The sequence below is a fragment of the Nyctibius grandis genome, chromosome 6 (assembly GCF_013368605.1).
Source record: "Nyctibius grandis isolate bNycGra1 chromosome 6, bNycGra1.pri, whole genome shotgun sequence".
NCBI lineage: Eukaryota > Metazoa > Chordata > Aves > Nyctibiiformes > Nyctibiidae > Nyctibius > Nyctibius grandis.
Window position 1 is genome coordinate 10,820,553 of NC_090663.1, and position 26,520 is coordinate 10,847,072.

Sequence of the window (26,520 nt, forward strand, 5' to 3'; positions counted from 1 at the left end):
AGCTCTGCAGATGAGCAAAGAAGATGGTCTGCAGGAGGTAAGTAGCAAGAAATTTTATGGCTGAGCCAGTCTCCTTCCTGCTGGTTTCTTGTCTGCTTGAAGGCATCTCCACCACAACTTCCTAGGAGGCCTTGTAGAGCCTTGCTTTGAGGCATGCAATATATGTTCCTCAGTTGTATGGCTTGTCTAAATTTTGTGTTCATCCGTTTAATATTTGCTGTTAGAGGATTGCCTGTATCCAGAAATCTGAACATAGCATCTCTACAGGCACTCTTGAGGTCACCTAACTTCCAAACATTCAGCAACAAGGCACGTAAGATGTAAGCGTGAAGAATGAAAGTATGTTTCAGTAGGATCTAGCTAACATACTCAGTCCTAAATTATTGTGTCTAATAAAATCTCTACGTTCTCTTCATTTGCTTTTGTAATGAAATGGGTCTATATTAATGACCATGTAGTGTTATGATCTGTATTTATGATTGGAATGGAATATATTAGATTACTAGTATATTGCCCTACAGTTCTATGTATTGGTCATGTTATGTTGGTAAAGATGTGTATTTCCCCAAGTAAAATCAGACCAGTAAGTAATAGGAACTGGTTTTATGTGATATAAAAAATATTCAGTAGCCTATATGGTGAATATAGACCACCTCAGTTTGTGCATTTCACTTTCATTGCAGTGTTTAGGGAATAACAGTTTCAGTCTTTTTATTCTTAATTAGGTTTTATAGTAAATGCTAACGTGTTATAACATTACTAATATACTAGAAACTTTCATTTACTGTTAAGTGATTTAAAAGAAAATTTTATGCTTTAATACATAGAATATCACCAGTTCACACTAATGCTTGAATTTTGAAGGCTAGTAAGTAAATGAACAAAATATTAATCTGAAATAACTTTCTGTCAATTTTTGCTTAGTTGTTTGATAATACAAATGAATGCTATAATTTATTTTGAAAGATTAGTGGTGCTTTAGTACAGAGAATTTGCCATAACAGTTGTGTTATTAAAGTGTTGATGAGACACTGCTGATCTGGTTATGCAGCAGCATTATAGAATGCTAATTATTAAGTTTCTAAAATATAGTAAGTAGCTAATTTTTTTTTGCTCAAGAGATCAAAAAGAAACTTCCAGTTTGGATGTCACAAATGCCTAAATGATACAGAATGCTTGAGGGTGGGAGGGACTTCTGGAGGTTACCTTGTTTAACTCCCCTGCTCAAAGCACAGTCAGCTAGAGCAGTTTGCCCAGGACCGTATCCAATCAGGTTTTGCGTATGTCCAAGGATGGGCACTCCACGACCTCTGTGAGCAACTTATTCCCATATTCTGGTCTGTCAGCTGCTCTTCCCGATTTTCTATCTTTTGCAAACTTGCTGAGGGTGCACTCTGTCCCATCATCCAGATCATTAATGAAGATGTTAAACAGCATCAGCCATGTCCCGAAGCACCATGTCTACATGTCTTTTTAAATACCTCTAGAGATGGTGACTCCACCACTTCCCTGGGCAGCCTATTCCAATGTTTGACAAACCTTTCAGTGAAGAAATTTTTCCTAATATCCAATCTAAATCTCCCCTGGTGCAACTTGAGGCCATTTCCTCTCATCCTATCGCTTGTTACTTGGAGAAGAGACAGGTCCCCACCTTGCTACAACCTCCTTTCAGGTACTTGTAGACAGCGATAAGGTCTCCCCTCAGCCTCCTTTTTTCCAGGCTAAACAACCCCCGTTCCCGCAGCCGCTCCTCATAAGACTTGTGCTCTAGATCCTTCACCAGCTTTGTTGCCCTTTTTTGGACACACTCCAGCACCTCAATGTCTTTCTTGTAGTGAGAGGCCCAAAACTGAACACAGCAGTTGAGGTGCGGCCTCACCAGTGCTGAGTACAGGAGGATGATCGCTTCCCTAGCCCTGCTGGCCACACTATTTCTGAGAGCTGATTGCTAAAGTCAAAGCAAACACTATCTACTGCTTCATCCTCAAAGCTAGTCATTTTATCAAAGACTATGAGATTAGTTAGGCATTACTTCCCTTCTGTAAATCTATACTGACTACTCCCAGTCAGTATCTTAGAAATTGCTTCTAGGATTATTTGCACTATCACTTTTCCTGGTCTGTGGTTCCCTGAATCCTCCTTCTTGAAGATAGAAGTGATGTCTGCTTTTTTTTTTTTTTCCCCCCACAGCCCTCAGGCACGCCATTCCACCTCCCAGTCTCATTGACATTTCAAAGATAATGGTGTCCTTGCAATGATTCTAACCAACTCCCTCAGCACCTGTGAATGCATCCCATAAGCCCTATGGGCTTGAGTATGTTCAATTTGTTTAAATGTTCCTTAACCTGGACATCTTCCACCAAGGGACAGTTGTTTTTCTAGATTTTCCCACAATTCTCAAGGGCCTGGGATTCCTGATGGGGGAACTGGATCTTGTCAGTAAAGACCAAGGTGAAGAAGACCTTGAGTACCTCAGCCTTTTTCATGTCCTTTGTAACCACATCCACCATCCCATTCACCAACGATGTCATCCATTCAGCAGCAGGCTGAAGTTTTCCCTAGTTTTCCTTTTGCTGCTGATATACTTGCAGAAGCCCTTGTTGCCTTTCACATCCCTCTCCAGTTCCAGGTAGAGTTAGGCTTTCCTAACCCCATTCCTGTGTGCTTGTAGAGTGTGTCTGTATTCCTCCTGCATCATCTTGGTCACCCTACTTCTACCCTGTGTATGCTTTCTTTTTATGTTTGAGTCTTATGTGGAGTTCCATGTTCATCTATACAGGCTTTTCTGCCACATTTGCTTGGCTTGAACTGGCAGGAGGTCAGCTCTCCTGGATCCCACTTCTCACCAAGATTGTATCACATGGGATTCTTCCAAGTATATTCCTGAACAGGCCAAAGTCTGCTCCTGCAGACTGATCCTAGGAAGTGGGAGTGAAGATGTTATGGGTCCCTAGGTAAGCAGTTAAAAACACAAAACTGGAATCTTTTTCCAAGTATGTTGTCTAACTGGAGAGGACACTCTAAAACATCACTAGAAAAGGTGAAGTGGTGGTAGTGTTGCTCTGCATGTCTTTTCTGGTTGCCATACTTCTACGGAGTGAGAAACCTGGGTTCCTGACCTCCTTCACCCTGCAGGGCTTCAAATCTTTGTTTTCCTCCTGAGGAGTGGTTGGTGCCCACTGGAAGAATAGCCCACTACAAGGCCTAGAAGTTGCCTCACTGTGTAACCAGGCATGCAGATGTCACTGGGATCAGAAGAGAAAGACTGACTATGTGTCTGTGGCCTCAAGACTGGGAACACAACTGCAGGGACAGATCCTAGATTCTGTTCACTGCTCCTAAGCTTAAATGCTTAGTTCCCAAACTTACATCTTATTTCTATAAGAAAGACCAGAAATAATGGAGTATACAAATAGCTCTTCATTTATGTTCTTTAGTTAAATTATGGCATTTCTTCTGTAACTTGTTCTAGATCTGATGCAATTGCTGTGCTCCAAGATTTTAAACTGATTTGGGCTTATTGAGTGTTGCTGTATCTTATCTCCACATTGCAGAAAACATAAATGGTTCAATCCATAGGCCAGGGTGCCAGATGCGTAAGGAACATGTAGTACGAAATGTGGATGGATGATACAAATGTGAAACTGTAGGTGATGGAGCTTGAAGCACCTGAATTACCTACGTTATGTTTTCCCCCCGCTGCCCTTAAGCTTACACTAATTTCTGGTGCAAAATGATAGGGGTGTAAAAAGGAACAAATATGATCCCTTATCTTTGAAGGGGAACTTTTCTGGTTCCAGGAAGATAATCTGCATTTCTTGGTATACCATTAATTAAAACGGTCTTTGAAGTTGTGGTGAGGCATACACAAATAAAGAATCTGACTTCTGAATGACTGTCAACTGTTTCTGAAGGTCTAACACTGTTTTGAACACTGGTGTTGTCATGACTCTAATCTTTTAAAAAGAATCAAAGTGTGAATTAGACTTAAAATGTGGTCTTGAGTTTTGTAGATCTTTTTATATCTATGATCTTTTAAATATTTTTTAAAATATTGTCGTAGTACCAGCATTGTCCTTGAGTATAAATAATGTTCTCTTTCTCTCTTCATGATGCTTACCTCCCTAAATATTTATTGAGCATTTATTTATGCTCTCTGTCACTTTTGCTACATTAAACAAACTCAGCTGTTTATCTTCCCTGTAAGATACAGGAACTCATCAGTATCTCTCCTGTGTACCTGTTTTTTAAGTATGAACTAATCTTTTTTGGTTACAGGAGACCAGAATTACAGGCAAGAACTTTGGAAAGGGTCCCCCTACACTGCTGAGCATTATATTGATGTTTCTTTTTTCTTAAGAAATGTCTGTCTTGATAGCTGAGAACCTTCAGTTGCCATGGAAGGGTGTTTTTCCCTCTTCCCCTGCACGTGTGCATTCAAAGGGAAGAAGAGCATATTCGTTTTGGTACAAAATAGCCTGCCACAGTTGGAAACTCTTTACATATCGAGTTCAAGCTTATCTTGTTAAAGGAGCTGATGCCCTTAACCGAGCACTTAGACACATCTTCAAGTATAACAACGTTTAAATATGTGTTTAGTCTAAATATTTGATTTAATGCTGCCACTAGAAGGAAATGCTTTTTGTAAATAGGACCTAAATAAAAATATAACTTTGGTTATTCATAACAGAAAAGTGTTGGTAAAGGGAAAGACCATCTTTCTTCAGGTATCTGACTCTTTCACCTCATTCCTCTGAAATCCTTGAGGAGTAGGACAAACAAGTAGTGTCTAGGAAAAAAGCCTAATATGTTATTACAGCAGCTGCTTTAATTCCTAAACAAAAGTACTCTCCATTACCCTGCCATAGAAACATCATATGATATTATGCAGAGTCTATTATTAATGTTACTTTCCTATAGGTTAAACCTTATCTTTGCTCCCATTCTTTCTGTGAAGCTCTGAATGCAGAAGATTAGTGAATTAAAGTTTTAAATACCACTGTAATAAATACCTTACTAAAAGGAACTGATGATCTTGTGGTTAGAGCCATAAAAAAAAAAAGGAACCCCCAAACAGAAGCAGAGCTTATTTTGGGTATTTCTGTGGTAGAACTGAGGTCTAAAAGGATCTGAATCTCTTTTAGCTTTCTTTTGCTTGCTTCCTCATAACATTTTTCATAAATATAAAATACTTAATTATGTTTTTGAATTAGTTGCTCAGTACAGGTTTTGTTCTACTCTGAAGGCTTTGGTGCTCAACCCAGGTAGAAGGAAACCATCTGAGATAAACCTGAGATTTCAAACATTAAATCTAGGTGCATTTTCAAGAGGGATAACACTACTTTATTCTTAAAAAGGAAAAAGCATTTACATTTTGAACTTGCTCTTAACATCACAATTGTACTGCTGGAGATTAGAAAATCCTTTCTTCTGCTTCTGACAGCCGTGAAGAAGTTCATCTCTGGGGCAAAATTTGGCTTCCCCAGCCTTTCTGTAGCTGAAGCTCAATCACACATACCATTTGCAAAAAAAGGCATCTGGGCCTAGGAGTCAATTGAGAGGTTTACTTAGAGGAACAAGCTGGAATAAAGGACCCTCTCACTTTCCTAAGTTGCTAGCTCAATTAGTGAGCACTGTTTAAAATAACCAGTTGGCAGAAGAATCTTGACTTGGAGGTCAGTGGGAAAAAATTCAAGTAGGGTAATAAAAGGGTATGTTAATGCTGTGAGAATTCAGGCTCTCCAATATTGAAGTACTTCAGGATTAGCTTCCAGAGCTTAGTTTGAAGCTGCCTCATGTTTTCTAACAGCATCTTCTAGAAGGGAAAACTTGTAGGACCCTTGGTGCCCTTTGAAAGAACAAATGATACTACTGCTGCTGCTAGTTCCAGGATAAGCAGGAGTATTTCTGTGATCTTTTTGATGTTTTGGTGAAATTAGTCTCTTCTTCCTTTCTTTCTTTCTTTCTAAGACTTCTGCAAGTGGCTCTTAAAATAATTCTGAAATAGTGGAAGTGGCTACCAGCATATATGGAAGGGCCAAAGGAGAAGAGGAGGAGCCCTGTAACAAATGGAAATTTATTTGAAAATTAGAAGCAGTAGAGGCAGTTGAACTGAGGCAACATCTGGAATTTCTTGAAAGATTCTGGGTTGTGTAGATTAGAATTTCTGTTTAGGTGCAGATACTGTTCTCTTGCTGTCTCCTATTTAGGCATACCACAGACAACAAACATTCTTGTTTTTAGTAGTCATGCCTATGTCTTAGTTGGCAATAATAGGAACACCCATTGCCATTTTCACCAGAGAGAAGAGCAGCCTGAGCCATGCAGCCTGAGATACCTTCTAAAGGGGGTTGCTCAAGGCCAGGACTGAGACATACTGATTGGACAACATGATGATTGCCATGAACTGAACTGCCATGTACGTGTCCTACAGCTAAAACACTTCAGGCTCTAGCATTGTCTGGACCTATTAGGAGTAATAACTCATGGGAAGGGACTGATTCTTCCTCCCTGTTTTCACACACAGTACAGAGATTTAAGTAATTTTTGGTTATTGTGCATTTTCAGGATGTGTTTGCCCATGGGTTTGCTTTTTTAATACAATGAATTGAAACCAAACATTAGCAAGATCTAATAATACTTGGAAGTTCTATGAAATTGGCAACTTCTCTTGAACGTCTGGGAGACTGCACAATTTTTGACTGCTAACTGCCACAGAGGACTGGCTTAGTGTTTCAGTCTTGTGCAAGTGGTTGCAGGCTGCTTTTCACCAAGTCTCTTACCCCATGAAGAGAGTGAGCGAGTGAGTATTTCAATCTAGTAAACAGCTGCATGGTATTACAGTGATGCATACCACATATTCCTCAGCTTCCAAATGCTTGTGCAACAAAACTGTTCCAACACATGACTGAGATGTGTAATTTCTAGTAGTGAATTTCTCAGCTTTCTCAAGAAAGCAGAAAAGAAATGTAATTGCTGGCTTTTATGTATGCTTTTAAAACATAACTTAGTTAAGCCTAACTTATTCATTCATCTCACCTGATGTCTTTTGTAAGGACCCCCAGACTTCGTCCTTCCCTTGCAATCTAGTTCTACCTAGCAAAACAAGAAGAAAATGTTTCCTGTGAGAGTCAATCAGCAATTATGGTGTTCACATGAATAACAGAATCTACAAATAAATATTTTACGCATATGTGTCTACTGGATTTGTATCCATGTGCACATGTTTGCACTAGTTATATAAAGGCCATCACATTTGTTTTTGTGATTTCCAAATGCGTGATAGTTCTTTGCAGAAATAATCCCTTGAGTTAAGCAGCCAACTCACATGCACAGATTTACTTTTTTGTTTCCATTAGCTGAGGAGCTAAGAGGCTTGTTGAGCCTATTAGGAGTTTGAGTAAGATGTACTCTTTATGTACAGAAATATTTGAGGAATCTTATTTTCCTGAATGGCAACATGGGTGTGTAGGATTCTGCTGAATTATCAAGCCACATAGTGTGTCACTCTGCTTGAGATATGAATGTCCTCTGTTGTGTTGTCTCTGTATCCTGCTTGCTTATTGTGCATGGGATGGGAAGGTCGTGTTCAGAGTCCAGCAAAGCCTTGTGCTGCTGTGCTCCCTCAAAGGCATGTCTCCTGGCATCAGTGTGATTCATGAGGGAAGAGTCATACCATCTAAGATCAGGCAAACTGATTTCCCTAGGCTCCCTTCACTCTGTGGGGGGCAGGAGAAGGCAGCTCAAAGGAAGAGCTGAATTTCAAATCATTCCTGAATACATACTATGCACCCAGCTCTTTCTAATACAGAGTTCTCTGACTCTTTGGCATCCCTTGGGGAGGGGAAATGGGACAAGACTGAGTGAGTCACCACCAGAAACTTTCATACCTGTCAGACTGCATGATTAGTACTGTGATCGCCTAGATGATCTTTGATCCTGAAGCCAGAGTGTGCATATGTGCCACGAGGAAAAGTGGGACAAACTTGTTTTTAAAAACAATAATAAAAAACTATACCACAGAAGTGCGGAGTTAAGTAGGCTTTACTCTGGTTTACGTTTCATGAGCTAGTGTGTGTTCATCTTTTCAGTTGCTTAAACATAGCTTATTATTTTAATATTTGTCCATTCTCAGTCTCAAGTAATATATTTGAGACCTTGTCTCTAGAAATGATTGGCAAGCCAGCCCTTAAATAGAAATTTAACTTCTACCAGCGAGCAAATTCTCATTGCATTTGAATATGTAGCTGTTCACCAAATGAAATAAACTGTGCCAGGAAAAGGTTTTCTGTTTCTTTGGCTGGAGAAGTTTTGATCAGTAAGATCTGAAGAGGAACAAATGTGGTGGAGGGACAAATCAAGTTACGAAGATGCGGCTAACAATGTTGTCATGAATAGATTGAAGCAGAGCAGGCAGAGACTTATATGTGACATAAATTGAGAATGGCAAAAGAGTGTGGACCAGAATATGCTTTTCCTAGAGTGGTCAGTTTACTGCTTGCTGGCTATATCTAATTTACTAAAATAGTTAATTTGGTTTGTGGTCCACTCTTTATTATCCCCTTTGTTTGAATCCTATAGCCCTTTGTCAAGCAGTCAAAATTGTATCCATTGCTTAAGTGAAATGTGAATATCTTGTTGGATAGGACGGCATATGTCTGGAAAGTGATGGGAATGCAGGCATTCTGGTCAAGAGCAGCTCTGCTGCTTTAAGTAAAATTGAAATACGTATGCAACTCAGAATTGCCTAGAGACATTCAGAAGTCAAATTTATGTCCAGATTAGGGGCCCAAGTCCCTAGGAAAGTATTATGCAAAACTCTACTGCAGGTGTAAGATTTGGTATTGAGGTTTTCTAATGTGCATGGCTCTGGTGAACTGGCAGCACTTCTTCAAGGCCTGTGTACTAATTTCATTTCCTTTTGTATCTGGTTATTGTATTTTTTTTCCTGAAGTCACTGGTTACTGGAGTGGTCTTTTGCTTGATGTTTTAAGATCATCAAAAAGGTCAACTAGACTTTTGTTTTTTCTTCCTGATGTGAGTAATATTTGGACTGACAAATCTCAAATAAAATATTCTGTGGAGCACTTCTACTCTTGTGTATTGGCTGTGTAGATGGCTGTGTAGATGATGCAGCTCAGAACTTGTTTATTTAGTGATTCTCATTCTAATTTTGCTTGGGGCTGTTCTTAATGAATGGAAAGCAAAATATCAGAATAGAGAAAAGGGTAAAGATCTGATGACTACCTGTGGAGTCGTGCTACATTCTGTTAATAATAGACACATAGGACTTAGTCTAGGAAAATGTATAATATAATCCAGCAATATAACCAAATCCTAATTCATTGGGATATAAAAAGCTGCTCTTGGTTAAAATTGGGTAAAAGTAGAATTAACTTGGTTCATTTTGATGAAGAAACTTTAAGTATCCCTGACACTTGCATAGCTAAGATTTGATCTACAAAATTTTAGGGGTAAATAAGAATAAAAGACCCAGACAGCTGTTGAGCATATGGCTTGTATTTTGGCATTGCTCTAATTGCCTGAATTTCAGAAAATTAGCATAAATTATTAGGTAGCTATTGAATTTATGTGTGTGTTTGTGATATAGTGTGTGTGTGCTGACCTGAATTTTTGCTTTTTTATTTCTTTTCTATGGAGAACATGTCTTGTTGATTTCTTTTCATGCCTTGCACTTAATATTCTTTTGATTGCTAAATTATAAATAGCATCAGCTAAATATACTTCTAATTCACCCAGGTGAAAAACACATATTTATGTTGTGCTTTCTTGCAGGGGCTGGTGTTTTTTTCCTTTCTTGTGCTGAAGGAGAGCAGATCAGCTTTCTGTTCGACTGTATCGTCCGTGGCATCTCCCCGACGAAAGGCCCTTTTGGTTTGCGTCCAGTCCTACCAGGTTAATATAGGAAGTATAGAGTAACCGAGCAAAGCAGGAACTTGCTATGTCTAGCACTTATTGCTGTGATTGGAAGAACAGCTTGCAGACACTAAGGGTGTAGAAAGTGCAAAGTGGTTTTCATTCTGAAATGTCACAGTACAGATTTATCAGTTGAATATACCCAGTTTCCCCCTGCTGCTCTCCCTCATTCATATTTCTGGTGATATTGCTAACTTTAACCTTCTCTTATTTAACAGTACTAAAATATGGCGATTTGAATTGAAAGGAACCCTAACCTTTAGTTTTAAACTTACACAGTTCAACTTGGATCCACGTCTGCATTAATATTTTGATAGTTTAATGGAAAACTAACTTCTAGGGCATTTTGAGTTCATCTAAAACACTTAGAACTAAGTCTTGCCAACCTTAGAAAACTTTGTCAGGCCTCCACATCACATTTCAGTTTTGCAGCTTGAGCTTCTTTTCTGATGTGCAAGGATTAAGTTCCTTTTCCTATTTCATGGTAAATGCTGCATGCACTGTAATGTTCAGAGAGGAAATTAGATGGCATCATTGTAAGCCCTGTTGCCTTTTGACTTTAGCAGATGAAGAAATATAATATTGAGTTGGAATGACTGTGTCAAACAGGGCAAAAGTATGAAAATGAGATTGTAGAAAAATATCTGTGAATTGATAGTGGGATATGGTGGGAATAGGCTGCAAGAATGGTGGAGGAGGAGGGATTTGTGGGAAATTCTTAGAGTTTCTGTTTACATGTTAGTCAGTTAATAGGTGTTTGACAGGGTTTTATTGCTGTTATAAGATTAAGATAATTGCAGGAAGGAAACGTGATGGAAAAGATTAGAACTGGATGCAAAACTTGTGAAAATAAATTATGCAATAGACACAAGGCTCAGTTCATCTCTTCTTTCCCATAGCTATAACACTGAAGTAAATAAAATAATCAGGCAGAGCTGTGGGCAATAAAACCTCATTCTTCTTATATGATGATCTGTGCATTCAACTAAGCGGAATGTTAAAAAAAAGCGAACAATGAAAACCCAACAACAGAAACCCAAAACCCGATACTTAAAGCTTTACTATTGAACGCGTATTTTTCTGCATATCTAAAATGGTATTACACATATACAACTCCTAAGTCTTTAATTTAACAAAAATTTATGTCCAGAAAAATTAAGCCTCCAAGCAACTATTCTGTTGTCTTTTTTTTTTTTTAATTACTATTTTTTAAACTTTAATTTTAGCTGGCACATTCTTTGAAAAATCTTTTTTTAGAGGCAAGTAAATCCGCTTTCACATCTTAGTTATCAACTCTGGCATTTGTGGATTGTTATACATAGCCACATAACATGTTCCCTTCCCTCCTTCAAGAGCTCTGACCTTACTGAAGCACATAAAGTGAGTGTGGAATATTCTGGGTATGATTTGGTGATTTTTGTAAGGGAAGACCTATTTTCTGAGGTCTTTTTCATTTGTCTTCTGTACTTGATGGACTTGCCACTAAAATGAGGTGAAGATGTACTCAGCCACTCAATTTCACCTTGTTTCCCTGGACAGGAGCGCAGTGTTCTATACGGAACTGTGCTCATACTCTTGCAGACTCCTCTGCAGCCCTTTTCCAAACTACTTTGACCCCTCTAACTTATATTTCCCTGTATCTTTACCCTTGTCTCTTCCAGTTTGTTGTCACTCCCTATGTACATGTCCCTTCATAGAAAATTTTTATTTTTTGTGTTCTCCTTCATTTATTATCCCATGCAGAAGCTTGCACAGACCTGATTAAGGCACAGGCACGTGTACAATACTAGTGATTCATCCATAAACTAATTTTCCATATCAGATATGCTGTTACACAGAATGTACTCTATTGGTTGAAAAGGTCAAGTCTCTACCAGCTGCATACTGTGTCTGGCAAGAGTATTGAAATTCCCCCGACATTTTGAAAGGGTTAGTTATTAAATAGATTAATGATCTGCACACCTCAGGTAACTAGATCAAAACTTCCAGATTGGAGATTCTACCAAGAAACATCTAGTCAATGTTATTCATGTTTATTGCAGTGCAGAATGTTACGTAGCCTCAACTGTGCTTTATATATGAACATATTTATATATATGATTTATATATAGGAAGCAGCCTTCTCTCCACAGTTTGCTATTTGAATTTGACTTCTTGCTGTTGCCTGAACCTTTCCAACTTAAACATGAAATATGCTTGAATAACTCTTAGGTATTTTCAAGAAAGGAAAACACAGAAAGGGCAGCTGTACAGAGAAAAGAATGTCATGTGGTGAAAAAAAAGCCACGTTGACGGTGTTCCTGGACACCAATGCCCATGGAATATAATATAATTAATAATATGATATAATAATGTAATATAATATAATATAATATAATATAATATAATATAATATAATATATGTCTAGAGATGTTAATGCAGTCAACACTTGCTTAGTCTGTCTTTGGAAAAAGGGTAATCAATGAAGCTAGTGGCTTCATGTACAAACAGCTCACCCGTATGGTTAAATGGAGTGCTGAAATACTTAAGTGTTAGCACAAAATTAATAGGAAATCATAGCGACTGGTTTGAAGATGACTGGGAAATGACTCGTTTTCTTACTTCTACTTCCCATACTGATTCTTTAAACAAATGGAAACTGCCTAGTATCCAAAAGGAGTTTGTAAACTGCATGTGCAAGGCATATTTGCTCAAGTACAATATTTACGTCTTCTTTTCAGAATTGTAGTTTAAAAAATATACCTTACTTCCTTAAAAGCTTGGTGTTCTTATAACATAGATATATGATTACTGTATGTATTTTATTATGTCATCTGTAAAATATGTAATGAAAAAGCTGTGCAGTGGAACTTGTAAACTTGACTGACCATTGCAAAGTATCAAAATCTGGTCTAATCTCTCATAGCTGACCTGCTTTTGAGCAGCAGGTTAGACTAGAGAACTCCTGAGATCCCTTCCAACCTGAATTATTCTGTGACTTTTTGGAAATGGGTATCAAATGAATGTGAATATTCTCATGATAAAAATAATTCTGTTATGTGTACAAATAAAATGAAAAAGGAAAAGAAAAGAACATTGGATGTTTTACAGTGTACTACTGTGTGGTACTTATTTTGGGAGTCTATTAATTCTGCAAAATTGTACCAAAATACTCCCATTGGTAGCTCCATTAGCAGACTGGAGGTTTTGATTTGTTAAAGGCTGCATGATCAGGTCTCAAATTCAAGACATATGGCATTGCATGGGAATGCAAAGATAGCTTAGGTTTCTGTAGATTTTTTTAGGCAGTGTAGTGTTTTAAATAAAGGACTCAAATGAGTGTCAGGATGTCTTTAGATGGCTTGTTTTCCCCAGCTGTTAGCTGGAAGATAATTGCTGTAATTGGCTACTTGCAACTTACAACTTTTTTTCTTGAGAAGATATTTAGAAAACAGACCGGAGAATTTTATGTTCTTGTCTTGACCGAAGTCTAGGTATTGACAAAGTAATGAATCACTGATTGCATGGTTTGTAATCTATACTGAATTTGTATGCTTGTTATTTCAGAAATGTTTGTTTATCAGATGTGTGCTGAATTCCTCCTTTTCACTAGCAAAATTCATCTTGAATGCCAAACATGAACGCAGCAAAGGTCCAACAGCCGATCAGAGATATCTTTGATCAGTGGGCAGATCAGTACTCTCTAAATCTGACTAAGGCTACGGGACAGTCTAGTCATGCAGGCTGGAAAGACCCCAAGTGTAATGTTGATAGTCTTGATGCTCTCTTTTAATTTCGGAAGATTTTTCAGGCTGCTCTGTGACTGACTGGAGAGTGTGCAGTGCTGCTTGCTGAGGATCTATCTGATGCTTTTTCTTTTTGTTGAAGCTTGATACACCTTTGGCCATTGCAAGACAGCTCTGTGGCTGCCTTCTGCAGTATCTGTACCAAGTGGATCCTCCTCAGACTTTTAGGACATCTTTTCATTCCTCCAGACATCTTACAAGGTGTGGAGATGTTAGCATGAAGGTGAGGGTCCAGGCCTGATTTGCAAATGTGCCTACACTTACAAAGGAAGAAAGAAAGGAGAGATGTTCAGCCTAACTTATTTAACTTTGTTTAATGAAGTAATCAACCAATGTTGCATTTTAAAGATGCATATAATCAAGCATATCTTAGGTAGCTACTGACTTAACTTGATACAATACATTTTTTCCTGACAGGTGCTTACTGAACAACCCTGGAGCTTTGAATTACTGTGACACTTTATTCATGTGTTACTAAAGTATTCAAAATCTCCCACGATAAGCAGCTGATGTGGCTTTAATGAATATCCACCAACGTAATATAAAAATAAAATATCCATCAGAGGCATTTTTAGTCCAGCCAAATTTGATGTAATTCTTCCCTTTTGCCCCAAAGCAGCATTTAAGAAGATTTCGATGATTGCCTCAAAAGATTTTTCTTCATAGCAAAGGATCCATCGAAAATGATAAAACACTTCCTTAACTGAAGGACCTGAGTGAATCTAACTGCCTAGATTCCATGAGAGTAAATCATGTTATAGGATACATTTGCTTAGAGTTTGGGAAATGAAGGTACTAATTGCTCTTAGAGTTGTAGGAGCTACTGCAGGATGTTGTGTGGGCAGAAGCAGCCTGAACTTCCTTGGGCAGCTGTCTCAGTACCGATCATACTGCTTCTGTCCTCCTGAGTTAATAACATGGCAAATGACTATACAGTTATTTAGAGCCTTTGTATTGTGCATGCACAAGATACAGGATGATGACAAAAAATCTAACTTTCTTGTTGAAAAAACACTTGTTTTTACTATTTTTTTTAGGCCATATTTCTACACTCATATGTCAGGAGGTCATAGGTTACACCCTTCAGTGAGGACTGGTCTCTCAAAGGTGGCTGCCAGTGACTTCAGTCCTTAGTCTGATCTTGTAGCAAAACCTCCTGATCAGTGCTTGGTCATCTGTAACCAAAAATACTGGTATAAGAATCTGCAGCTTCTGAAGAGTAGTATTGTATGTGTTTTCCATAGAAGTCTTGCTTATTAGCAGAGAAGATTAAAGGCAAAACAAAGACTTCAGTAAGATTGATGGACAATTATTTTTAATATCTGCCTAAGACTTTAAGTCTATATATATTTGGCAGGTTTTGAAGTTGGTTCTCTAGATATTTCCTAGTACTTGCTGAGAAAGGATTTTCTTCAACTTCCCTCCTACCACCCCATCTTGTATTTTATTATAGGCCATTTTTGCAAGATCAGTTGCTTGACCATTTTTTTTAAAATTATATCTTTTGCTGTCTGTAAGAGGGATATCAGTTACTAAAAAACTAATAGTTGTGTATGTGCCCTAGTAACATTCTGAAAATCTGTATTTATCAAGTAATCATATTCCGAGGAAAGTGGAAAGATCTTTCCTACTGACAGTTCTTTGCTGTGGGAAGGGTTAGTGTCTGTTGCATCTTGGTTTGACTAATTTGCTGATCTGTTATGCCAACTTTATACTCAAAGTGCTGGTAGAACATCTTTGTTGAACCTTTTTGGACGTAAGGGCATTTAACTAGATACAGCAGAGTAACTGGAGCAGAGGACATTCAAAAATAGATTCAGGCAGCAGCCTGTAACACTGTATGCCACTGAGCAGATCCTTGCATAGACCTGTCTGGGTTGCACCATAGGTGCTGGTGGCCAAATCTTGTATTTTCCTTTGGCAGAAGTCCATATGGAAGCACTAGGTGTTTCATTTGGGTAAGCAGTCACACAGGTTTGAACTAGTCAATGCTTAATATGAGTTGTATTGCAGGACAAATAGGAATGGAGACCTAACAAAATAATCCATATCAAACAGTCCTCTTTTTTGTTCGTAAAGTTCAGTTTGAAAGGTATCAGACACTGACATCAAGCACTGTTTGAGCTGGGAGACACAGAGGTCACAGACCCTGTTTGTCACAGGCATTGTTGCCTTGTTCCTATTAGAACATCTTTGATTTCCAACATAAGGTGTCACAGAAGGACTCCGTGTGTGTCTGGTTTGTTCTGCTAATCTCATCCAGATTACAGACTGCTAAAGACGGAAACCCCCTCTACATGGGAAAGTTAGTGCAGCATTGTCACTTCTGCTCCTGTGGCACACTTGGATCTATCCAGGGCAGGTCAGAAAGTGAATGCAGTTATGGAGGAGAGATGTGGCAGCTGGCTTCTCAGGTAGTTAATAACGTACAGAGTCCCATGGAACTTCAGCTCACCTGGAAATGCACCTTCCCCTGATTGTGAGCTTACTTGACCGCTGTGTTGACAACATCAAACCGAAGTCTTTTAAAACTGAAAGACCTGGGATGAAAATGAAACATTTCTTTCATCATCTCAACTGTTTTTTATTTTACTAGATCAACCACAGCAATGTGTAGCTCTTTTAATCCCTTTTTTCCTCTTATTAAATGATTCAGTGATTAAATGTTTTTGTGGTGTGCTACTGCTACCCAGCTGATCAGATACAGAAGAGCAGCAGTTGTGAGGAAGCTAATCTGTTTTATCTGTCATTAATTCCTTTCCCTACATGAATAGTAAGAGCTACTGAAACTTCCGATGATGAACAAGTTAGCAGACCATATCTTTTGCAACTGCTGAACATGACACACTTGTCAGTGCTGTCTGAAGAGATCTGTAAGATTTCCCTTGGGATAATGGTTATGATTACTTCCAATATCTGGTTTTATTGTTGCGCTTTGTTGGAAACAAAATGGTTTAGAGGAACTGGAAAGTTCTTCCACAATCTGTATAAATTTTGGTCTTTCTGTCTATTCGAATGGAAGGAGCCTTCTTCAGTGAAGTAATTTCAGCTGGAATGGCAAACTCACTAAAATATATGGGGAAAATCCTCTAAAGTGTATTTTAGTAGTGGTTTTTACCATTCTAACTTGTCTTGTATTAAACATGGAGAGCCACCAGGTTGCTTATTTCACCTCTGAATTCTGAACTTAATGACCTTCTGAACATCAAACTTGAAAGCGATGTCTTTGTAAATAGGTGATCAGGATTGGAAGGCATCAGATAGTTTAATCACTGTGACTCTATGATGTAGATTTGTAAATTTGTAGGATGAAAAATCTGGTCTTTCTCGATGATAAAATTCCCAGTGAGTTCAGTGAAGTCAGGACATATTTTACAGGTCACATGTTAGATTTCAACTCCTCTAGACCTGCTGGATGCTAATTATCTCTGTAGCTATTGCCTTTGGTGCTGTGCTCTTCAGGGTTCTGTCCTTGATTACAGGGATTTACAGATATTGAGTACAGATTGTTACAGATACTGAGTACAATCTCTGAAAGATTTTGACACTTAAATTTATAACTTATCAAGTAACATTTCTCCAGGATGTGCTTGAAGGCAGATTGTCCCATACATTTTCCAATCAGCTTTTTTCCTCTCTTGTAGTAGAAGATCAAACATAAGAACAGAGTATCTAACATAAGACTATGTCTTTTTCCCCCCTTTTTATATATTTTCCATGTTTCTTCTTCTTATTTATTTATTTTCTGTTCCTTTTTAAAGATCCAAGTGCAAATCCAGCCTATTCAGAAGAAAGATTGACTCACGAAGCTTTGCAATTAGAAAAGCGCTTGAGCTTGCTGTCCCATACGAGTCGCCAGGGCAGTGGAGGTAAGAAATATCTTTAATCAAATAAAAATAACTAGTGTTCCTTCCTTCCCAGGCTTTAGAAATGTGAATATGTATATATTTATAAGATGCTGAGGTTAAAAGAAAAATAACAGAGGAGTAGTCAAGGTATTTGATTTGGCTGCTGTTGCTTGTGGGACAGTTCTTTGACAGCATTGTCTAAAGTCCATTGACATGGATTGGAGTTTTTCAGCTGAGCAGAATGACTTTTGCATCAAACACTATTAACACAGGAAAATCCTTTAGTATGCTGAATCCTACTGAGTTTGTACATGTGCAACTTCAAAAGAACGGTCTGCGTCAAGTTTGAGATCTGCTTAGGTACTTGACTCACTCCAGCCTGAGAGATGAACTGACTTGTATAGTTGACATATCAGGCTTACAGTGGATTTTTGTAGTAAAACCTAGGACTCCTCTGCTTTGGTTCTAAGTGTTATTATTCTTGCTCTTTGTGGTGATATCTGTACATGTCCCTTCTGGAGTTGTTTATGTGTCAAAGTAGAAATGATGTCTAGCACTGGATTTGTAAAAGGGCCTGTGCCCTGAACTGCCATTTGAATTGCTTAATAGCAGAAGTTAGATCTTCAAAACATCTGCTTTGCTCTTGACTCTAAAGCCTACAAGCCTAAAAATGGCCCTGTGAAAGTCTTCAAGAGCTTAATTATGTGCTTCTATACATGTCCATGGTTACTTTAGTCTTGACACTGCTGAGTAATGTGGTTTGTGACTACATTCCACTGAGACTTCCTGAGATTTTTCTTAGTTAGCATATAACTACTAGACTTGACTAGATTAGTGCAAAACAAATGAGACTTGATAGAAAAGTATGCCTGTTTTTTTTAATCCTGTCACTCTGGTTAGAAAACATGTGGCTCAACTTTGTATATATTCTCTGCTTGAGATTACTTGAATTTATGACCTGATTCTCCTAAGAATGTTGTACTCCTCAGAGAATGAGGAATCCTAGATTAAGATTTTAATATGCTGTTATTTGAGTTTTGCATGGGAAAATTAAATATTTGTGTTTATGGGAAATATTATAACAACAAGCCTGTCCCTGTAGGTTTGGTGGGAGAACATTTGCCTGAATCTGGAGATCTAGGTTCTTCCACTGCCTTGGAGAACATGTAGCTCTACATAGTTAGAGCATTTTCTTCAAGACTGTGGGAGGGCTTCCCTTCCAGAGTTTTAAAGTGCCTAAAATATTAGTCTAAGAGAAATGATTTCAAATAAATCCAACAATCTTATTTTTTCAATAAAAATATATGTTTTTGTAAGCAGAATAACTTTTATTTGACAAGTATATTTCTTCTTCTAGGCATGTTTCCGAGAACTACACTAAATTATACATCTGTCTAGAGGGAAAACACGAATTACAACAATATTAATCTCAGGAGTTACACTTATGCAGGGGTCACAAGCCGGTGTCGTGCAGTGGGCACTGGGGGAAAAGAAAGGATTAGATTTCATGGGATAAACATTGCTATTTTGTGATCGTGTATATCAAGAATGCTCCATGAAGAGCAAGAGAATTGTCTAAACTTTTCCCTCAAAACCTGAGAATAGAAATAGCCTAGTAACACCAGAAGCTTAGCTCACAATTTGCAGTGGACCCTTCCTCTTTCTACCCCATCTGGCAACTTATTGCCCAAGGTTTAAAATTAGTAAAATTAATTAATTAAAATTAATATCTACAAAACGATCCTACTGTCAACCTTTGTTTTCACATTGGTTTTATTAAGAAGGAAGGAAATATCATTGTGGACTGTGTGTGCCACTACAAGAAAGTTTTTCTTTTTTTGTTGTTTGTTTTTGTGTATGTGTTTGTATGACATTTGTGTTTTGTTCTTATGCCCTTTCATGCCAATGTTTAATTTTTTTTTCCACTTTCTGTCTTGGATAGCAATAGTTACCTGCAAGTGTCCTTCTTGCAAGTATCAGCGAGAAAAAAAAATTCTTGCAATATGTGCATTAATTAATCATGGAAGACCTTTTTGTATATAGATATGTAAACATTTTTATACTAGTATTCTCATTTTTGTTTATTACAAAACAAAATCTATGTATGTACGTGATGTATGGTTGCATTTTGGTATGGATATTATGGAGAAGTACAGTGTAGAAGAGCTCAGGAGAGAAGAGGATGGTCTTAAGCTGGTTTTTATTTTTGCAGTCTCTTTAACATTGACTTTGATGTCATTCGGATAAGATTTAAATAGAGAAAAAAGCACAAATAAGGTAATAATTTGGTTGATTCAGATCAAATAGAAACGTGGAAATGTCTTATATGGCTTTGGGTTACAGTAACAAGGTTTTTCCTCAGAGCATCCTCAGCTATTCTGAGCATGGGACTTTGTGGCTATTCCCTGTGATATAAGATAGGAGTATCTAAAATAAAACCAATTAACTGTACGGAAGTAAAATATGGTTGAAAAGGGGAGAACTTGGTGCATAAACTCTAAAAATTTAGCCCTGAATGCAATATGTTCCATAATGTGGTTGGGTTATGGCAAGGTAACATGCTATTTGCGTTTTATTTTTCCCATGGGGATAGGAATTATTGTAGGAATTCTGGCTTTCTGACAGAAGTTCCCCTTGCAAAAAACCAGATGGAATCTCAAGGTCCTTCCTGTACATACTTGGCATGCTTCAGTCTGTTGATTGTGTTTTAAACATAGGTTGATATGTTTTCTTCTTTTCTAGGAGACGACAGAAGTCTTTCAAGCTCTTCTTCAGATACCAGCCACTCAGATGTTAGTGTTGGGAGCAGATTGACAATTTGGCCTGAACAGTCTTCAGCCAGCACTTCTCAAGAGAGTCACGGACTGGCAGCTGCAAAGGGCATTCATCTTGGGGAAGAAAAGACCCTTCCAGAAGGGGCACGTGGCACCACAAAGCTGCCCCCAAAGCCCCTCCGATCCAGGCAGCTACAGGAAATTGGTCGTCAGAGTTCTTCTGACAGTGGAATAGCTACTGGTAGTCACTCTTCTTACTCTGGAAGCTTCTCTTCCTATGCTGGGAGCTTGGACATTTGCCGTAGTGATGAGTTTGGATCATTGCTAAGCTTGCCGTTGAACTTCCCTTCGGATCAGAGTTTATGTACTTGTCCTCACAGTGAGCCCCAGAGAGGTGCGGGATCAGAGTATCAGGTTCCCAGCTCTCTCAGACATACTTATGATATACCCAGGAGTTTGTTACAGGCAGCTTCTAAAGACGTGCAACTGAAGAGTGCAGATTCCATGCTACCCAAGGACCAGGCCCTGTCACCTCAAGGTGCTAGTGACCCAAAACTGCTACTACCACACTTGGAAGCATGCAGGGTACCTGAGCACAGCCAGGACAGAGGGAGGCCTTCATCCTTACTCGCAGAAAGCAGCAAGGACTCAAGTGATGAGACATATGTGGATGTTGTTTCAAGGTGGTCAGACACAAAACCACAAGGACAGGTGTCAGACTCCAAAAGTAGTGAGTTGTCACCACCTAGTGGGGCCTCTGCTGACCCCTGTGACACATGTAGCCCCCACCTTGGGATGACAAGAGCTCTTTTTTCAGCTTGTCCAATCTGTGGTGGACTAAAGGTAAATACCTAACACTGAGCAGATGCTAACAAGCCTTACTTAATATAGCATGATTCATTTAAATTGACTTAAGTTGCAAGTTATAAATACTATTATTTCCTTCATGATTTGAATTGGTAATAACCTTTGTGTTATTTATGCTCAAGTTGAGAGGCTTAGCACACAGTTTCCTCTAAATCTGTGCCTGATCGAGAAAACACTGAACAATATAGGGCATCAATCATTACTTTTAAATTGGCCAATTTTGCTTTTGGGTGTATGTGAGTGGCTTACAGTGACAGAAGGTTTACAGGCACATGAGAGGGCTGAATTTGTCGTATAGTAGTAATTTAGCATGTAGGACATTTATCTGTCTTACTGCTGGTATTTCAAAAGAAAGAAGAGAGGCCAAATAGTACGTGCTGCTCTTTAGGTGACCACAGTACGTATTTTTAATTTTATTGATGTTTTTCTTTTCTTTATCATTGTAGTTTGAGCGTGTCTTGCACAAGAGGCCAGATTAGCGAAGCTTCTCACTAGGGAAAGAGAAGATAGTCAAGTTAGCATGGCAATCCATAGCAGATCAACTAATCCAGTATTATAACTGGCCAGTGACAGATACTTTAGAAGAGGTGTACAAAAACTCATTAGTGGTGTACTACTGGGACAGTGTATTTGCAGGAAAAAATATTTTTGATCAGCAGTCACATAAAGATTTAAAACTTGAAGCATGGAGATTCATATGCCTTTTTAAACACATTTGCCAATATCTGTTACTATGACTGATATTCCCCTAAGTTCTTTTTGAACACTGCTAAATTCTTGGCTTTTTATGGCAGTAAGCTTTATACATTAGTTGTACATTGCATGGAGAAAATATTTCTGTTTTTACCTATTCTGGAGAAGACCTTTTTGGTGAATATGTTTACTAAACTAAAAGAAGGTAAAACTGTGTTGGTGAGCTGTTGAAAGGCTGGGAAGCTTAGAGGGAGTGCTCGGATTAAGGAATCTGTGAAGTAGGGATTGAGCAAGAGAGACTTTTGTTTGAGGAATTAAGTATTGCCACTGAAGTGTGTACATTTTGATTGAGCATGTGGGAAAGGGCTTGAGTGTGTAGTAAGTTATGAAAGAAAAATTAAAATTTTTAAAGGAAATTAAAAGGAAAATTAAAAGGAAAGAATTAGTTAAGGTACAGTTAGCTCACATGGTCTAAATGTTTCTGGGTGATCTGAATTGTCAGTTTAGACATGAATTTATCAAAGTTTACCCTGGACATCTGTGGCAGACAGGAAGCTGAAAGTGAGTATTCCATTGTATATCTTCAAAGTCATTAAAGGCTAAATTATGTCACTCCTTTTTTAACTGCCTGTTGACCCCAATAACATACACACCCACATCTTTTATTGCAAAGTGCTGTCAGGTTTCATGGTGTTTCTAGTTGCCCTAATAATATCAGTTAGCAAGAATTTCAGGAATTGTCAATATTTAAACAAATTTAATGAGAGAAACACTGGTGCAACATTCTTACTAACCCGTATTTTAGCATGAGATATGCACATCTGCTTCTTATCTTTTTTTTTCCTACCCATTTGCAAGCATTCAGAAATGAAGCCTCATTAAATGGAATGATTCATGGGTTTGATTTTACTTTTGAAAGAAAAAATAACCTTTTGATACATTGTCCTGAAACGTCAAGGTGAGTTATTTCAGCAGTATTTAATGGACAGTCTTTGGCTTTTCTCATGATGAATACAGTGAAAGCACAAATCCATATGGTGTAACTAAAAAATAATTCTTATTCCTTGTGCTCTGAACAGAGTATGTTTAAGATGCAGTTAGGGCCAGGAGGAGTTGATTTATTGATTAATGAAGACACCAGGTTTTGACGTTTATTCAAATTCATGTTCAAAAGGCTTTAGTGTACCAGTGTTTGGAGTTCCTTTGCAATTTCAAGTTAAGCTGTTAAATAGTGTTGATGGTTTTAAATGCCTGCTATTTAAAGTGGGTGAGCGAACTGAATAGAGGAAAGTCTACAGCAGTAATAAAGGATATAAATATTTGCTTGTTTTCTGCCCTGTATGTAAACTTTGGCAAATCGAGGTTAGATTTGGACACATTGTCTATGTGTGTTGGAGTTCAGCATATGAAGAGTTGGAGACAGGTTACAGGATGAAGACATGCATGTGTGGAAAGCATGGTGGCATTCGTGATTGGGATTGACTTGGTTAAGAACCACCTGCTCCACTAATGACAAGGATGATGATGAACATAGGGAGAACACACCCTGGGGAAGTGCCAAGGTTCAAACAGAAAGTAGGGCAAGGAAGCCTTTCTGTTTCGCTCTGGATGAAGAATAGAACCAGCCTGAAGAAAGTCACTGAATATTGCTTCTATTATTTCTATATTGTATTTCATGTTAGACATTGGGGATTAATAAGCAAGCATGCAGAGTGTTTTGCTTTCTGTTGTATGTTACTGTGGTGTGCTCAAGATGTCCTTCTTTATAAGCTTCACAAGGTGTGCCTTTGCCATGTAATTTTTGCCTAGGTGATTTCAGTGCTATAGATGATTGCAGAGATGAATTCTTTGTGTATTGTAAGTATGTTTTAAGCTCAGAATGTTGGATTGTTATGGGATTTCTGAGTAAGCTGTAGAGATTTATTATTAGACTTTACTTACTACATTTTCAACTACTTAGCTAATACTAATTTGACAAATAGGATTCCACTGTATGCTTGTTGCTCTGTAACTTCATTTGATGGTGTAGTTTGAGAAATGATGTCAACCTTTTTTATAGGGTGTCTTTTTTTTTTTTTTTTTTACACCACCATTGTTTGTAAATTTTCTTAGAAGTCTGAAAAATAAAATTATTTTCCAACTGGTTTTGTCCTTTTCCATCTGACAAGTACTGGTTTTAGTTTTGCTTTGCTTTTTGTCCCCTGACCTTCATCTTCTTGCAAGTTGAATTAATATGGAATGATTATGGCTGTCTCTTCACACTACTTAGTGTTATACTCAAATCACCGTTGACAGCCCGAAATGTGCCTGTTAGTAGGAATAACTTTTATATATGTCTAGCTCACCCTAAACTCATATTTATGTCAGTGGGAGTTCTTATGTATGTAGACATATCGACTTGATTACCGCTTTGGTAGTTAACTTGCCATGATAGAGGAGAAAAGAAAGTGTCAGTTTGTGTGTGACTGTTATCATCAATCCTGTATTGGTATTCAGCCACTGATTTTAGCTGATCATTTGAAAATACCAAAACCTCCTTGGAGACAATGGTCCCAAATTAGGAGCCACTTTACCCAAATCCGCTGTGAGGTATTTATATAGTTCCTGCTACCACAGTAACTGTGTGCCTCCAACTTGGAATCTCCCAACATATCTGTAGTAAGTGGAAATACGGGAATGCTGTGGTCACAATGCACAAAAGAGTTTAGGGTTTTTGTCAGGTAGCAGGATCCACAGCGCTGAGCAGCTGAGAACCGTATAGGGAGAGTTGGTACCTGCCTCGAGGGGATGTGGATCTCTGTTTAAGTGGGGAGTTGCTTTGATTAGCTGATAGGAAATTTACCTCTTTTAGTCTGTTCTGTAGCAACTGCTTTGTTTTGCATTACAACTTTAAGAGAAGTCATGTGCATGTCTGTACTGTGATCCTTGAGCAGGCACTTTACTCAGTATATTTAATCGTGGAGCACCATGTCCCTGCAGGGCTTGTTAATCATGTGCAACCTTTTGTGAGTGCAGAGTCTCTGCGTAGATCTAAAGCTACTATGAGTATCTGCGTTTCCATTGTGCGTTGTAGACCAGGGAGAGATGAAGCCTAGGAAGAAGCAAGGCTGATGTGTCCTCAGGCAGAGAAGGGACTTGAACTCTTAAGAACACCTTGCACTGAGGTCTGTTTTGTTGTCTTGCCTGGACTGACTTAACCAAGGTCATGAACAGCCTGTAACTGGGTTGGGAATATAGCCTTGGTCCTCCAAATCCTGCACAAAACCCTTAACCCTGGGTTTAACTGTTGTGTCTCCTTTCATTGTAGACACTGCTTTTGAGAGTGGTAAAAGAAAAGGCCTATAAGGTGTAAACTTGTGCAGTGAGACTTGAGAAATAGCAGCTGCAGACTACATTGCCACTTCCATGTAACTGAGAATGTTTTCATTTTTTTGGCTTTTAATCAGGTACTTTTCTAATATAGTATTAAAATAGATACTAAAGAAATCACAATATATTGTTATATACAACTTTAATGTAGCTATTTTGTTTCTGTTGAGTCCATTACCTCTTTCCCCATGAGACTGAACACCCTATGTGTTTATCTTGTAGTGTGCTTATTTCCCTGCTTTCTCTGAAAGTATAGGAACATAATTATTAGTAATTACACATCTTTCACATCTCTTTTCAGAGATTTTTTTTTTTTTACATTATAGATGTGTGATGCTGTAACATTTTGTGCTTCCTCCCACCTTCAAAAAACTACAGGCTGTCTAGATTCTCAGTTGTGAAGGATGCATTTGTCATCTATAGCGTTGTTTCTACTTGTATTTCTGCTGTAATCTCAGAGACTTGGGCAGTCAGGCAACACACACACTGTCAAAACTGTAACACGAACAGTTTGCACCCCAGAGGAATCTGGAAGTCAGTTGTCAGTATTATTGACCTGAGTGACAGCGTGTTTGTGAGGCTCTTGTATGCTTTGATGACCATGGATTCCCGGTACTATTGGCTTTTGGCATGAACTAGAAAACTTGCCTTTGTGCTCTCTTCTTTAATTCCAATTGTTTTTCTTTGTCCTGACTGTGATACATTAATCTGCAGTGAGGTGTATCTTCCTTTACATGTATCACCACTAAATGAGGTGACTGCACTGGACAATGATTTGTCAATCTGGCATTTTACTTACATTACAGTTATTGTAAAAGGCTCTGAAATTTTTACGCTAAAGTAGCGGGGTTTATTTTTGGCTTTTCACAGATTCAAAGGCATCTTTAAAAACAATTTCCCCACAACATCTTTCTGAAATAAAAGAAATCTATCATCATTGCTGTCCTTGACAATGAAATGCAGTCATTTCTGGAGCTCGTTGTGCAGACAAAAGCACACAGCACTGTCCAAATCACAGATCGGAGCAGATGTATGTTCTCCAGTTGAAAGCAGCAGAGGAAAGGGGCATCAAAGAGGTGGATGTAATGTCAGCCTTAGAGCTTGATTTGTTTTCTTTTCCTTTTTTGTAGTTTTGGCCAGGACCCCAGGACCCCAAGTCTATCACAGAGTTAACTTCCATCCTCTTACTAAGGTGCTGTTGGATCTGCTTTTGCACTGTGTTGAGATGTTGCTTATCAGCAGTTCAC

General features: G+C 38.3%; 1 protein-coding gene across 4 annotated transcripts in view; it reads left to right on the forward strand.

Moving 5' to 3' along the window:
* The window catches only part of DOK7 (docking protein 7), an 80,944-nt gene that overhangs the window by 10,257 nt on the left and 44,167 nt on the right, over positions 1–26,520 (forward strand). For all 4 annotated transcript variants that reach the window (XM_068404249.1, XM_068404248.1, XM_068404250.1 and 1 more), the window contains 3 exons: positions 9,796–9,915; positions 17,484–17,591; positions 20,313–21,187. In XM_068404249.1, the coding sequence (XP_068260350.1) occupies positions 9,796–9,915; positions 17,484–17,591; positions 20,313–21,187 (1,103 nt within the window). The remainder of the gene's footprint in view (positions 1–9,795; positions 9,916–17,483; positions 17,592–20,312; positions 21,188–26,520) is intronic.